The following is a 16,554-nucleotide window of genomic DNA, read 5'->3' as shown; positions in this document are numbered from 1 at the left end:
GCTTCTTATTGAAATATTAACTAGAAAACAGATAAAGAGAAAATGAATTTACTTAGTCATTTAAGCGAATGTTCAAATTGCTAAGGATTTAAGCAATGATCTTTTCTTTTTGAGGCACTTTGAGGTAACTGTAAAGTCAAGAATGTATAAAAATGGTAAGAAAGAGAATTAAACTAGCACAAAAGTTTCTAGATCTTATCTTTCACCTTGCCTGGGACATTTTATCATGCTGAATTGTGATGTTTCTAATGAACCTTGCATGTTCACATAATATCTGTCAGCTGTTATCAGCTGAGGCAACTTTTCTTGTTCAGCAATGGTTCAACCACAAAACACATTGAATCATTTTTCCCCCAAATGGAGTTCTATAGGTATTCTGAAGTTTTAGGGTGAATCAGCTTCCCATTAGTGGATTATCTAGCCCCACCCAATAATCCTGCCTCCCAGTGTAGAGAACCACAAAGGTAACCTTGGACAAACTGCAATCGCAGTTAGAAAAACATGGCTGAATTCCAGGGCAAGGGGAGGAACCACGAGAAAGAAGCTCAGACTAACACTATCTTAACTGTCCATAATGGAATAAAATGAAGGGGCCTTAGAGATCTTTAGTCCAACTTTTTGCTCAAGCAGGAAACCCTTTAACATTGCAGAGAAATGGTTGTTCAATTGAGATTGGACAACCATTTGTCCCTGGAGCACCCACAACTTCTGGAAGCAAGTCATTCCACTGATTAATTGTTCTAACTGTCAGGAAATTTCTCCTTAGTTCTTGATGGGTTCTCTCCTTGATTAGTTTCCACTCATTGCTTCTTGTCCTGCCTTCAGGTGCCTTGGAGGTTAGGTTAACCCTCTCTTCCTTATGTTATCATGTTCCAGGTTCTGTTACTTCAGCCCATATCAGTAGATGTCAGCCTTCAAAGATAGACACTGACAGGAAACACAACTAGATGAGCTAGTTCTACTTTTTGTAAGACTACCTTGACAGAATCTTGCAAGTTTTGAAAATACAAATCTCTTACTGTCTCCTTTTACAGCCTGATAAGTTAGAGAGGTTTCTTTCTCTGCTCTTTATGCAGCTCCAGGCTCTAACCCCTCCTTATCTAATCATTCCTTAGCAGCCTCTCTCTCTCCTCGTCTCTCGAGGACACTCCCACATATCGTTATGATAAAATAACTTTTCACTTATCCTTGTGTAGTTTGTTTCCTGAGATGACCTACTTTGAAAGATTGATCCAGCTCATGGATTTCCCTCTCCAATTCCTGCAGAGATCGGGACACTGTAGCTTCAGGCTTCCTTCCTGTTTTATAAAAAAAATGAGCAGGAGGATGGTGACTTGACAACCCTGATTGCAAACTCTCAGATATTTTACACACACATCAGGGATGGGTTTACCGGTCCGCAGCAGTCCGCGCGGACCGGTTGGTCGGTGAACCCGGAAGTAAGTAACGCCGAAGGGCCCACCCGCCCGCCCGTGCTCCTTACGGTCTTTGAAGGCTTCTGCGTTTCCACGCAGGTGCATGGCACATACAGCGCCTGCTGCTGGAGCATCGCGCAGGCGCTAAGATGCATGCGTGAACTGTGCACGAGGACGCCGCCGGCCCACCACTGACACACATGCTATATTAGTTAAATGCCTTCCTGCCTACTAGTGTACAATTGAAGGATGCCTCATATTCAGTGGTGAAATTCAAAAAATTTTACTACCAGTTCTGTGGGCATGGCTTGGTAGGCGTGACAGGGGAAGGATACTACAAAATCTCCATTCCCATCCCACTCTAGGGGAAGGATACTGCAAAATCCCCATTCCCTACCCACTCCTGGGGGAAGGATTGCAAATCTCCATTCTCTCCCCACTCCTGGGGCCAACCAAAGATGATATTTGTGGGTTCTCTGAACTACTCAAAATTTCCACTACCGGTTCTCCAGAATCTGTCAGAACCTGCTGAATTTCACCCCTGCTCATATGACATTTTCTTTGTTGTTGAGGTTAGCCATTCTGATGTAATGGTTAAGGCATCAGAATAGAAACCAGAAGGTCATGAGTTCCAGTCCCATCTTAGGCAAGATGTCAGCTGGGTGACTGAGGGAAAAGGAGTGGCAGAATCTGAAGGCAGAGTTAAAAGCGTGATCAGCCTAGAATCGCTATGTAGCCACAGCCGAATTAAGTCCAGCCTCCCTTGAATTCTGTGGATCCTTCTCTAACTCCAAGCAGATTCTAAGTGTTAGTTGAGAATATTCCTGTGCATAGACTCTTCAGTGATAAAACAGTTTAATTGAACCTACACTTGTGGATCTAGTTGTTCATGGCTAACAGTGACCTTGGGTCGGTCACAGGAAGGGACAACGGCAAACCACTTCTGAAACTTTGCCAAGAAAACACCAGGTTCAACAATGACTTGTGAGTTAGTAGTCAGGGTGCTGTAGGAGATGAAGACTCACAGGACCACCCTATGAAGAATCACAGGACCTTCCCCCCTCCCCTTAAAAGTAGAAGAGGTTTTTCACAAAAATAAATGACCTCTACTTGCACAACTAGAAAGAAAGGAAAATCTAACATACCTGCCAATGAGTGCTTATGGAATTGACCCACCAATCAGGGATTTAAAACACTCATTTACTAATGAGCTGCCAATTGCTATAATTTGTTTCAGGCCATCCAAGCTACTACCGTTTCCTCTCTTTTATTCTTTGTTTGGAATTAGTTTTTTCTCATTTTCAGTTACCATGAAAAGAAGGCAAGCAGTGTTGGCTTCATTTTATTTTTCTGTGTAAATATAGACAGAGAATGGATGGGGGAAAGAATCAGAAGGTAATTAATACCTGGAATGGGATTTTTATAACATAAACACATCCAGTTGTTTCCCTTGTGATACAGATAGTGCTTGCTTGATAACAGTATTTGGATTTGAATTTCTATCACTGAGACAATACCACGTGACCATATCACTTAACAATAGCAATAGCAGTCCTCTCTCATTAAGTAAGGGTCACAAGTTGTTAAACAGGACCTCACATGACTTTAGACTCCCTACTGGTTTCCCACAAGCAAAGTCATGGGAAGCTGGCAGTTGCAAGTTGCAGTTCAAATAGACCAGATTATTGATATATACAGTATATATATTTTTCCATCAAGTTGTCTAATACATCTAAAATATTATTGTCAGGCCTGCATTTATATTCCTTTTATAATTTTGGCCTGCCACACTTTCTCTAATTTCATTATGCTGTTTCTTTAAGTATAGTCAATGGGAGTGGGGAATAGAAGGAATAGGATTTTGGAATGTATTGTTTTTCATTCTTTACTAGAAGCAAGGTCATCCTTTGTCTCCACACCAGTACACCTGACCAGAAGAAGCTGGGCATGGATGCCAGCGTGGAAGAAGGAGAGACCATGTGATGGACTGTGGGTGTGGGACAAGATCATGAACTTTTAACTGGGTGGGATTCTGATGTAACTTCCAGAGTGCCAACATGCCTGTTTTATTAAATTAGAACTTTAAGCATAGTTTGCCTTCGACTCTGATTTAATTCTACATGGTATTTGGAATGCTGACAATTATTTCAGTTACATTTAATTCTAGAATTTATAATTCTGTTTCATGTGTATCTATGATCTCAGTACAAACTTTCTGAAATGTAAACTAGGTCTATGTAAATAAGACAAAAAAAACACCTAATATAAATTGGAAAATAATCTGCTTCATTTTATGATTTGAATTTATGTAGAAAATTTATCCCACTCAACCATTCAGATTGGTCAATCAGATCCAGTCACAGTATTTCCACAACCATGTTAGAAATATTAGAATACATATTGACATTTTTACTCGTGCAGATACGCTTTTTGTACTTTTTAAACTTTGTTCTCCTCTAAAAACCAAGATCTCTGGCACTCTTTTTAATTTAGTAGTAAAACTAAAAAGGAATTGGAGACAGTATTTAATTTCTAAAAGAGAATTGCCAGGGGATGGGGAACTGGACAATTGCCATCTCTTCTATAAATTTTTCCTTTTCATATTAGGCCGTGCATGTGTGTGAGAAAAAGTAAATAATGTGGTGGTAAGGCACCACTTACTCATTGAAAAAAGAAGTTATTTTACTATATTGTTGGCAAATAATTTTGCAGTTGCAGGAGTCAACAGGACACGGAGAAAAATAGATTTCTCTCAGAATTATACTAGCACGTTGGTGACTAGTGGTCCAGCTCTCAGTCCTAGGACCTGTGTTCTGGAGAAGCAAGACGTTTACTTGTATTTGTTTGCAATTTATTAACGTTATTTGGGGCTTCATGGAGTTCGGACATCCTAATATAAGCCACCTTATAGAAGAGACATGGTGGCTCAGGTGCTAAGAAGCTGAGCTTGTCGATCAAAGTCGGCAGTGAGAATCCCTAGTGCCACGTAACGGAGTGAGCTCCTGTTACTTGTCCCAGCTTCTGCTGACCCTAGCAGTTTTCGAAAGCATATAAAAATTGGTTTATTGGTTTGGTTTGGTTTCTTAGCATTTTAGGCCGCCCTTTTCCCTGAGGGACTCAGGGCGGCTCACAGAAAACCAGGGAGAGGGGAATACAATATTAAGACAACAACATATATAAAAAGTAGCAACATTCATTCATCATTCGGGCGGGGTAGCAATTCTTATCCCCAGGCCTGACGGGCGAGCCAGTTCTTCAAGGCTATGCGGAAGGCCTGGACGGTGGAGAGGGTACGAATCTCCACGGGGAGCTCGTTCCAAGGGTCGGGCTACTGCTGAGAAGGCCCTCCTCCTTGTAGTTGCCAGCCGACACTGGCTGGCCGATGGAATGCGGAGGAGGCCTAATCTATGGGATCTTATAGGTCGTAGGGAGGTAATTGGCAGAAGGCGGTCTCTCAAGTATCCAGATCCACTGCCATGTAGAGCTTTATGGGTGATTAATAGCACCTTGAAGCGCAAGTAGAAAATGCAAGTAGAAAAATAGAAACCACTTTGGTGGGAAGGTAACAGCGTTCCATGCGCCTTCGGCGTTTAGTCATGCCGACCACACGACCAGGGAGACGTCTTTGCAAAACCCTGGTTCTTCGGTTTGAAACTGAGATGAGCATCGCCCCCTAGAGTCAGGAACTACTAGCAGATATGTACGAGGGAACCTTTACCTTTATAGAAGAGAAATGTAGCTCAGAGTTAATTCAAGTATGGAATTCTCTAAGCTCAGAGAACACCAAGGATTCTGTAAACTATCCTTTCCCCAGGTTTAAATCTACTAATCCCTTGTCTATATTTCCTATTCTTTTCCTGCTTTATTTTTTAGTTTGGTTAGAACACGTTTTTATTTTATTTTGGGGGTTTTGAGAACTTCTTTTACATATAAATACGAATAATAAAATAGACATTGAAGATTTTAATATAGTTTATCAGTGGTTGTCAGACGACTTGACAGCCTCATTACCAAATTATAAAAAAATAAAACGCATGTAATTAGTACTCCAGAGCCATTATTGACTGAAAGGCATCTGATTATCTGAAGGCTGTCCCAGAAAGGTAGGGCTTCAAGATTTCTATTTCTGTCTTTAAAGAGTATAAGTTGATCTCTTTTTTTCCCATTTAGCTTTTTGTCATCCTGAACTTTTCATCCAAGGAAATGAGTATTCAGAAAAGCTTTGACCCTGTCAAAAAATTGCTGGGAGGTTATTTTGTGGACAGGTGGGTGGAAGAGTAGTTAAATATCACCCTGCCAGCTAATTTAGGAAAAGGTTAATGTATATATCTCCGAACTTCCGATTTATATCAGGGCCGGAGTTTTTTTAAAAAATCTTCCATGAAATGACTTGTGAATCATTTTTTGGGGATATTTTTTTTTTAATCACACAATTGACACTCTTATGCTGGACAGTTCTGTAATACGCAAAGCTAGCTAAAGGACTGAAGGAATCCCAAGCAAGATGCCCTTCAGGGACCATGTCTACTTTGGGGGAAATCCCCATCATTCTGAGCTTAATTTCACAATTTATAGCACTGGGGGGGGGATTAAAATGGCAATTGATGGCTGATCACAATTGATGTGAAGGCCCTAGCGGTGATCAGAGATCAAGGTACTGATGCCAAGCCAATAACAAAGTGTTCTGCTACCAAAAAAAATCTGCATTAAAGCATTCCCTAATTCAGTGTTTCTCAACCTTGGCGACTTTAAGTCCTGTGGACTTAAAGTCGCCAAGGTTGAGAAACACTGCCCTAATTGGTTTAATTTATAAAGTACATGTAACGAGAAAAACAAGGAAGAAAATAATTTAATATTACTCAAAATTAGCCTTTAACCCTGGAGTTATGTCCTGGAGCTGGCCAAATATTAACCAAGCCCAAACTCCTCACCAGCCCAAGCAAAGAAAGCCATCTTCTAACCACCTTCAGAAAATATATGTAATTCATTGTAATACTTTATGTAAAGCAGCAAAAGCTTAAACAAAACAACTGAACGCAGTTATGTTAATCAGTTTTATTACAGCATTATGACAAAATAAATCTATTTCCAAGATCGGATCCAAGTGCCAAGTGTTTCAGTGCAGTCGTGATTAGCATGCTATCTATTGAACTGGACCTACTGAATTTTGCCAATTTTCGACAGATCATGGCCTTGGAGTCGATCCAAATGTCTTCAGCATAGTTATTTTAGGTTGTAGAAATGGATACTCGTGAGCATGGTGGGTTTCAAAATCTTTTGGAACCTACTCTGTGGGTGTGGCCTCCTTTGTGGGAGTGGCTTGCCAGCCATGTGACCTGGTGGGAGTGGCTTGCCGGCCATGGGTTTCTTTCTTTCTCTCTTTCCTTCCTTTTCCCATTTCTGTTCCCTTTTTCTTTTTTTCTTTCATCTCTCTCACTCTTTTTCTTTCTTTTTTTCTTTTTTTATTATTTACTTCTTCCTTATTTCTCTTTGTGTCAGTCTGTGTGTGGTGTGTGTGTTGTGGTGTGTGTTTGTATGTCAGTGGTGGGTTTCAAAAAATTTGGAACCTCTTCTGTAGGTGTGGCCTGCTTTCCGGGTCCACTGGTGGAACCTCTTCTAACCAGTTCAGTAGATTTGACGAACCGGTTCTACTGAATAGGTGCGAACTGGTAGGAACCCATCTCTGCTCGTGAGAATGAATTCTTTCCTCCACACTCTTTGTCTCTTTTAAGTGATGTGCTGTATATTTCATTTCTGCTCCCTTTTTCCTCCCTTCCCCCACGTTTAGAAAATAGGATAGGAGAGCTGACAGGTGATGTATGTATTTGCACATGGCAGTCCATTTCAATTTCAAAGCATATATGGTCACCTATTCTCCCATTGGGTAGTGGGAGGGATTAGCATGTCTGAAATATCTTTCTCTAAGAAAAGTCTAGTCTCTTACAATGGTTTTCTTCTGCTGATTCACATTGTTTTAAAATTCCAAACAGGAACTGTTTAATTCCACAACACAGACACATACACACACACACTTTACAGTTTATGCTTCACATACCTAATATATTTTAGCATAGTTTTTCCCCCCATACTACTTAGAATGTTGACATAGCTTAATTAATGAGGCAAAGCAGAGTATTGAAATATAATTACGCATTGAAAAACAGGAAAGCAGATTGTTGGAAAGTTTTGATCACATTACTTTTAATTATGCACTGTATTGATCTGACCTATTTGAACAGGATCCAGAGCTGGTACGCAACATCTGTCGTTGGGTGAGGCAAGCTGTTCAGATTCCTTTCTTTGCCAAGCTGACCCAAATGTCACAAACATTGTGAACATTGCGAGGGCTGCCCAAGAAGGTACACATTCAGACATATCCGCATTTCGCTCTTTCTTAAAATTTGCAACTTGATCGATACAAAAGTAAAATGCTATTTTGAGAAGTAGAGAACATAAGAAGACTTACCATTTCTCTTTTCTTCCCCCCCTCAACCCCCCCCCCCGGATTTCCTGAGCATAAAAAATAATATGGAAAACATGGGTGAAACTACAAACTGAATGATACATTCACTTTAGTGCAGAAGTCTTCAAACTTGGCAACTTTAAGACTTGTGGACTTCATCTCCCAGAATTCTCCAGCCAGCTCTGCTTCTCCCAGAGAATTCTCCCAGAGAATTCTGGGAGTTGAAGTACACAAGTCTTAAAGTTGCCAAGTATGAAGACCTCTGCCTTACTCCTTCATCTACTAATTATGCTTTTTATTCCTTTCAGTGTAAATAAAAGATTTTGGAAGGTTTTGAGGAGGTTCTCCAAAAGTCCTCAAAAAGCTCAATTTGTGTACGACAGGGACCCAACAGGGTCACTTCCTTTATATTTGCCCTGGTCAATCATGTTACTCCTTAGTGTAGCAATAGCATTTTAGGCTTATACCACCCCATAGGATTTACAGCACTCTCTGGGCAGTTTACAACCTAAGCATTATTTGCATATTGCCCCCAACAATTTTACTGATTTCAGAAGGATGGAAGACTGAGTCAATCTTGAGACCCATCTTGAGACCCGTCGGGATCGAACTCTGGTGGGGCAGAGTTGGCCTGCAATAATGCTTTCTAGAGCTCCTTGTTTGTCCCAAAGTGTACATTGGCAAGCAAATAAATGGTCTGGATAGCTTGGTCTTCCTTGCTTCTTTCAAGCTTTCCATTTTCTCTTTTGGAGGCACAGTAACGTGGGCAGGTAACCCAATGTATTCAGGGACTCGTGATAGTGATCTGTAAGGTGAGATAAGGGTCTTGGCAAGTATCCAGTTCTTCTAATTTTTACTACCACTTGCCCGTTTTATCATTGCAGCTGCTGTTATTATAATGCTGGCATTTTATATCAATAGGGTTTAATTTAATTTATTACTTGCTACAGCTGCCTATTGCAGAAGACTCTGGGTGCAGTAGCACCCTCAAAGCAGTAAAAATTATTAAAAACAATTAAAACCTTCATTAATAGGCAACTTGGATTAAAACAGTTAGAACATAAACCATACAGAACAACAGGGGGTCCACCTATGCATAACAACCACAATTAACCCCAGACCTGGAAACAGAACTAAATCTTAAAGGCTTTGCAGGATCCCTGGAGAATTGGTGCCATATGAGACCATTCCAGAGGACAAGGGACCATGATAGAGAAAACACAATCTTCAGTCCCACAAGATGGCAACATTGAATTGTTTTTCAAACTGTTCCATGGAACTCTAGGGTTTTTAAGAACTTAATGGAACTAATGGATATGTAAGATTAAGATTTATATTGGTTCGTGTTGTGGCCCAGCGAGCCGTTGGAGCTGCCACCAGACTCCGACAGCGAGGGGCCCTATGAGTTGGCTCTGGAGGATTGGAGGACCCTGGACAAGGTTCCGACTCCAAGCAGGGCACAGAGAGACTGGTTGGCCACCAGGAGGCACTTGAGCCTTAGACCAGTGGAGAGGAGACAAGGGAGTGTGAGCCTGAGGTCAGCAGTGAGTTGTTCCTGGATGCCGGCACCGAAGAGCTAATAGGCATCAGGAACAGTTGTGCAAGTACAGGAGGTAATTGCACTCAGCTGGTGGTCATTAGGCTCCTCTCCACACTATAAAAGGACTGCTTGTGCACACACCCCTCTTGCAGAAGTCATTGCAGGAACTAATGTCGGAGAACATTATTGTGAGCTTGGCAGGCTGGATTGCTGCCAAGCCTTATCTCTGCTGGATTGCTGCCCAAGCTTGTCTGTGCTGTTTTGCTGCCAAGGACCTGTCTGTCTGTTAATTAAATGCTGTAACTTATCTTTGGCTCAGAGTGTGTGTTGGTGTGGGACGAGGGGAGTCAGAACAGTTCGTCACACAGCCAGATGTTCAGATGAAATTTGGCATTTTTGTCCATCTATCAAGGCCTTCCCAAGGACCTAGGATAGGCATATAGAGATGTTTGGTAGTTAAAAATATCATTGCAGGATGTAAGCTGTTCCGAGCAAAGCTGCCTTTTGCAATTGACAGGTGGTGATCAATGCTGATGTGTTTAAGTGATGCTCCAGTTGTTTTGGGATTGCTCCCAAGGTGTCTATCACTATAGGTTCTTTGCTTGTTTTGCCACAGTCATTCTATTTCTATTTGCAGGTCTTTGTATTTTGTTATCTTCTCCAATTCTTCTTCTTGGAAGAAAAGCTAGAAAACCTGTAAATAAAAGCATGGTTGACACACTTCCCTATTTCTTATCTTTATGAAAACACCAACTATATGATTAGCCCATTTGTACATGCAGTCAGTTTTCAATATTTTAGATATATGTCTTCTCTAAGTATATGATTTCAGATTTCTTGTATTCCTTTGTACCTATGTAGACCTAAATAAAACTTCCCTATATGAATAACCAACTTAAAAAGCTGTCCAAAAATTGGATAACCCTGACAGTTTCATCTGTGTTCACCAATATTTATTCCAGAAGTGAATCTTATTAAAATTTTCTATTCCATTGGATTATCACAATCAACCTACTCTGAGGATCTCTTTCTGTTTCATTGAATTGTTATCTGTCTCACCCTGACCCTGATTAGAGAGGAGACAACATAAAGGCTTTAAGTGGGAGATATTGATACAAAACTAAAAACAGGGCATAGCAAAAGCACAATGAGAAGGGGTTAGACTTGAAAACAGATGCCATTACATTTAGTTGGAAGGATGAAAAGTTGACAAGGGAATTGAAAGGATGGAGGAGAGAAGAGGAACAGAAAAAACAAAGGAAGGAATAAGAGACCTAGCTCCCTGTGGACGGACCGGAAAGTAAATTGGGAGTATGAGAATGTACTTTATGAAGCAAGGTCAATTAGGAGAAATGGTCTATAACTTAAGGGTAGAGTGGATAAGAATAGGACCTCCTCACACTGTTAGTTGGTTTAATTTATACTACACATTACACCAATACTATTAGACCTAACTGCTTGCAAGGGATTAAAAAATGCTTGGGCTCCATTGGGGAAAATTTGCTAGCTCTTCACTGTCCCAATTAGATCCTGGTATTCACACATCTGTAGAAAAGAGACTCTATAGTGAGTTGATTGAAAATAGAAATGACGCCTTTAGCATTTTTAAAAATTAATAACCATTAATCTAAATTACAGATCTTAACAGCCAACAATAATATTTTGCCTGTGATCTTTCTTAGAGGCTGGAGGTAGTTTCCTTGCTTAATCATTAGGGTCATTTGTAGAGGGAAGGAAGTGTTGCATCAATCCCTCTGTCTTCACCTTGTCAACTATAAAATTCTCCAGGCCGTTTCATTCATTACATATAAATCATGGGATTATTAGCATTTACAGCTAATCCTGGCCCTGTGAAAAACGTACATCAGGATTTACACTGAAGGTTTCAAATTTTCTGGGAATGTTGAAAATCATATTAACACCATGATGATGATACTTTTTTTAATAGCTAGGAAGCTTTGTCATCTAATTAGTACTACCATGTAACCATTTCTGTAACTCGCTGTGCTCACGTGCTTATTAAAACTATCACTAAATTTCTTGTAGGCAATGCAGATGGTGTCACAGCCACCAATACTGTGTCAGGGTTGATGGGACTGAAGGCAGGTGGCATACCTTGGCCTTCTGTAGGGCACAGCAAAAAGACTACCTACGGCGGAGTATCGGGTAAGTATTGGTCCTTCTTATTAAAAGTCCCTTCTTTGCGTCCTGGGAATCGGCAAGAGATGCCGTTACTATAACTGCATTATTGTGCCTATGGTATTTGTAAGGTTTGTTGCTGGTCAGTCTTTGCTAATAATCATGACAGATGGAACAGATTGACTGTGAGGGCTCATGGGCTGCCCTTTCCTGAATGGTGAAACCCTGCAACCCAATATTATTGATAGGGTCAATCCTGAGTAATGGAGGAAGTCGCTTTTTTCTTACAACCACATTTTTCCTGGGATTTTCATTCTGTCATAGTTGTCAGGGCGCAGGTTAGACAGGGGCTAATCAAAGGGCAGTGGGAGAAGACCAACATAAACATTCCCAAACGGTAGTTTGGCAGGATTTTTTAATAGGGGGCAGTCCCTACTTTAATCTGCCTTCTTAAGGGAAAGGAGAGGAGGAAGGAAGGAGAGGAAGAAAGAAAGAAAGGGGGGTAGGAAGGAGGGAGGGAAGCAAGGAAGGAAGGAGGGGGAAGGAAGGAGAGAAGAAGGGAGGGAAGGAAGGAGGGAAGGAAGGAAGAAAAAGGAGGGAAGGCAGGAGGGAAGGAAGGAGGGAACCTAGGAGAGAAGGAAGGGGGGAAGGAAGGAGGAAAGGAAGGGGGAAAGAGGAGGAAGGAGAAAGAAAGGAGGAAGGAAGGAAGGAGAAGGAGAGAAGGAGGGAAGGGGAAGGAGGGAAAGGAAGGGGAGTAGGAGAGAAGAAACGAGGGAAGGAAGAGGGAGGGAAGAAGAAGTAGGACCTTGTAGATAAGATGGATCTATGGATGATAAAAAGCAATCTTCAAGTATATTGTCAACAGTAGGGAAAATTAATTGTGAATGTATATATGAAATTGATAAAAAAAAAAAATCTGCCTTCTTAACACATTTTCATAAACACATTTCCTCGGCTACATGCCCCAAACTTCACTGATCTGATTTCTCCCCCCCCCCCATTTTTCTCCCTTTGTGATGCATACACCAAACTGATCCATAGAGTGGATTCCAGCATAGAATGTTATTTTAAGTCCTCTAGTGGTGGGGGGGGGGGAGTTGGTAGACAATAACACAGAGCTTTATTTTCACTGATGGATTAATCTGTTTGACCCCATGGCCTCAGTTGCTGTGACACCATGAACCTGGGCCTGCAGAGACAATACCCCGAGCTTCTGGACTGTAGTGGTATGGAGATTAGTCTCCTTGGAGATATAAAGTGGTAAATATTCATAGCATAATGGTATCCCGCTGTTTTGAGCAAAATGCAGCTGAATCAGGCCAAATATACATAGTGGAAGCCAGGCAGACAAAAGAAACAGCCTTCTTTCAAGCAGTTCTATTATTCAGATAAACACTTTCTATTTTAAAAGGAGCATTTAAAATAAATACTTAAAGTACATAAAGGCAGACATTGGGTTACTTAAACCAGTTCGTCCCCCCTGTAGGGTCTTAGGTATGGTGGGGGAGGCTGGCAGAGATGCAGAAAGACTGACAGGGAAGGCAGAGAGAATGCACTTGCATACTCTGGGGGTTTAAGTACTTCCTGCGTTTTATTATCCCATTTCAATTTTTTTTCCAGGCTGCCATGTTGACAGCAAAAGAATAAAAGAGGTCACCAAGGGTGCTGAGCATTAAAATTAATAAAAGAACTATTGCAGTAGTATTTTATAGAAGTAACGTGATTTAGTGCCGTGTGGGGTTTTTTTTCCCCACTTTCATTCATTTCAAACTGCCATTTCTGAATATTCCTTTATCGCTTGGCCGTCCAATAAAACTCTAAAATTGCTGTATTATGAAAAGCATGTCCTCGGTGCCACAAATTTAAAGCATGTTTATAGTGCCGATTATAGTGGCACCTGAACCCTTTACCCTTTTTCCATCCCTGTCCCTATTTCCATAGTAAAGCTCTATTTTCATGGTTGAAAATTCATTTCATTTACAGTATTTACAGGGGATATATATTCTTGCCATTTGAAAAGTCCCAGTCTGTGAGAAGGAAGGGAAATTTCTACACCACAATTCAGAAAAAAATGGCATTTTGCAATGTAGTTTTAAGATTTTAGCATTCGCACTATTAACAAATGATGTCTGTTTGCGAGGATAAAATTAACAAAGCTAGCATCTAGTCAAATCACCATAAGGCACCATTGTGAAGAGATGGCTCACCTGGCAAATAATTCTCAACTCAGCTCGAAAAATTGGTGGATTTGGGAAACTAAATGAATGAAAATCTTTGGAGATTCTCACTCATCCAGGTCATGGTTGTCCCAAAGGTGCTTTTTCAAGAGGCAACTGGATTTTCTGGTTTTTCTTGGAAGACGTTTCACTTCTCATCAAAAAAAAGTTTCTTCAGCTCTAATTGAATTTAAAACTTTCTGTTCTCCACCATCCAGTCAGAACTGAAGAAGGTTCTCGGATGAGAAACAAAACATCTTCAAAGAAAAACCAGAAAGTCAATTTGCCTCTTGAAAAAGCACCTTTGGGATAAATGAATGAATAAAATTCCTAACATTTCAAAAGCATGCACAGTTAGAATAGTGGCAAAACAATTTCAATGAGAAAGGCATATGTTGTTTCTCTGTTTGTTTTGTAAAGAGTGTGCTGGGATGTCAGGGAGAGGTGAAAGTCCCAAGGGTTTCCAAAGTTATTGTCAACCCCCTGGCTGTTTGGGATAAACCTGTCACTCATGTTATATAAACATAATTGAGTGGTTTAAGAGAACTTCAGTCCTTTCCCTCTGCTTCCACATAGAGACCAAAACCTAGAAGATAAAGAAAAAGGTGTGAAGGAGTTTTATTCCACTAGTCATTGCTGACTATAGGGGACATTGCTCATCTCCATTTCAAGGCCATTGAACCAACCTTGTCAAAAGACATTTTCACGGTCATGTAGGCAGCATGATGTCACATAAGGCTGTTACCTTCCCACCATAGTGGCACCTATTTTCCTACTCGCATTTGCATGCTTTCAAACTTTTAGGTTGGCAGGAGTTGAGGCAAGGTCAGGAGCTCACCCCATCACGTGACGTTCGACTCTCAAACCTGGGCGTCTGGCTTTCCATCTGCCCACTTAGAAGAGCCACCCCAAAAAAGTGAACTTCTTTAGGAATTTTCATTTTTCCTGTCGGGACTGGCAATGCTTCTAATATGGTCTCTCCAAGATTTGAATGGGTCATCCACAATTTTGCCAAAATTCCAAATTAAGAAAGAAAAAAAACACCAGGAAAGCTAAAACTCAATTGAGCAGAGATTGGTAAAGGATGTTAAAAAAACCAATGCTGATGGTCTGGCCCAGGCTGTCAAATTGGTAGCCCATGGACCATGTAAGTCACTTGCGGCCCATGCCCATCCCAACTCCGCAAAGGCAAAAACATCATGATACATCACAATCCGGGCCGTGACATGATTGAGTTCGACACCCATGGTCTGGCCTATTGCTCAAGCATTATAATGCAAAATTCTGGACAATAGGTTGGCAGAATTGGGTCTGTTCAGCGTTTCCCATTTAACTCATTTACTTAGACAATCATTTATTGGCAATCCTACTTCCTTTTCCATAGGAAAGTGTTGTGACTCAGCAGTTCTGCTGAGAGTCTTTTCGGGATACAAGATTCAGTATGCAGCTGGGGCTTGTGGGAGGAAGTTTGGAGATAAAAGGACGGAGGCCGCCACGCCCCAGTCGCTGGAGTCAACGTCGCTCCTTCGTGTGTGCCGTGTTTGGTACAGCATTGCTTGATGATTAATCGTGATTTACGCTTGTTACACTTGGATAAGTGCTTTGGTGTTTCATGTAAACCTGATCCGTGGAGACGGTGGAAGAAGTGCAGCATTTGTAAGCTTTTGTTTGAATTCTTATCGGAGATTGGTGTTTATGTTATTTCTGGGCTCGAAGCCGGTTTGAACTGAGAACTGATAAAGAAAGACTTCCTTTAAGTTGCCTGCCTGCGTTTGTTACCGAGCCGTGAAGGGGGGACAGAACAGGAAAGTATGGATGAGATCATCTGTATCCCCAAGATCCTGAACTTGTGTCCTTAGTTGTTCTTTGCAATATAGTTTTCTTCTCAGAGTGGTTAGAATGAAGCAATCATGGTCAGTAAATGCAGATGTTATTCAGCCCCTTCTTCCCTCCTTGCAAAAGACATATAATTCATGAGCAGATCAGTTCCATGAGAATGTTGGGGTAAGGTCTCATAAGGATTCTTCTCTTAGTCTTCTTGCAGAACAACCTATCTCCTCAAAATCTGTTTCTTCTGTGGAAGTTTGGGCTCTGATTTTTAGTTCCCAAGGCACAGATTATATTTCAGAACTCTTTCATCTGGTTATTTCCTTTGTTACTCCTTTGTTTTTGTACTGTATTCATATATAGATTTTTCCCCCTGTCTTTTGTTTGATTTCGGGGAGGTTTATTCATTCAGGCTGCATTGTGGCTAATTCCTACTTCTGTGTTTTGACTTTTTCGTTGAGGACTACTGCAAGCTTGAACTTGCTGTAGGTGCATGGCAGGAATCCAAATATATCACAAGCCGTATAATCCATTTTTACAAATCCTGTCTATTCATTTTCACCATCTCTTTCTTAAGCTATTACCAATAGAAATAAGCCATTTTTCAGACTCTCAGGTTACCTGAATTCCTATTGTCCACATTCATAGGAAAACATTGTTAAGAATTTCTCCCTGAACAACTCTACCTATTTTTATTAGTTCACCCTTTGCTAATTTTGTAAAAAGCTGACTGCTTTATATTCCCCATAAAATCTATTCAATAGTCGCTGCTTCCTCAATAGATAGCAGTATCCAAACTCCATAATGGGAACTGGGAGCTCTTAAAACAGACAATTGAAATCAGCAGCTATTCAGAATATGGCCTACTCAACCACATAGCTATAACACATACAACACTTTTTGTTGCCTTCAAGCTACTGCCTGGAATTCTTTTGGCAAGATTTCAGAAGTGTT

The 16,554-nt window shown here is 40.8% G+C and overlaps 1 protein-coding gene across 1 annotated transcript in view; it reads left to right on the top strand.

Moving 5' to 3' along the window:
- DPYD (dihydropyrimidine dehydrogenase) overlaps positions 1-16,554 on the top strand; it is a 628,457-nt gene that overhangs the window by 466,221 nt on the left and 145,682 nt on the right. The window contains 3 exon segments of the mRNA XM_032217710.1: positions 7,655-7,724; positions 7,727-7,774; positions 11,465-11,584. Coding sequence (XP_032073601.1) covers positions 7,655-7,724; positions 7,727-7,774; positions 11,465-11,584 — 238 coding nt within the window.

The sequence above is a fragment of the Thamnophis elegans genome, chromosome 5 (assembly GCF_009769535.1).
Source record: "Thamnophis elegans isolate rThaEle1 chromosome 5, rThaEle1.pri, whole genome shotgun sequence".
Lineage (NCBI taxonomy): Eukaryota > Metazoa > Chordata > Lepidosauria > Squamata > Colubridae > Thamnophis > Thamnophis elegans.
Note: the sequence above shows the minus strand (reverse complement) of the source record. Positions and strands in the feature narration are given on the sequence as shown.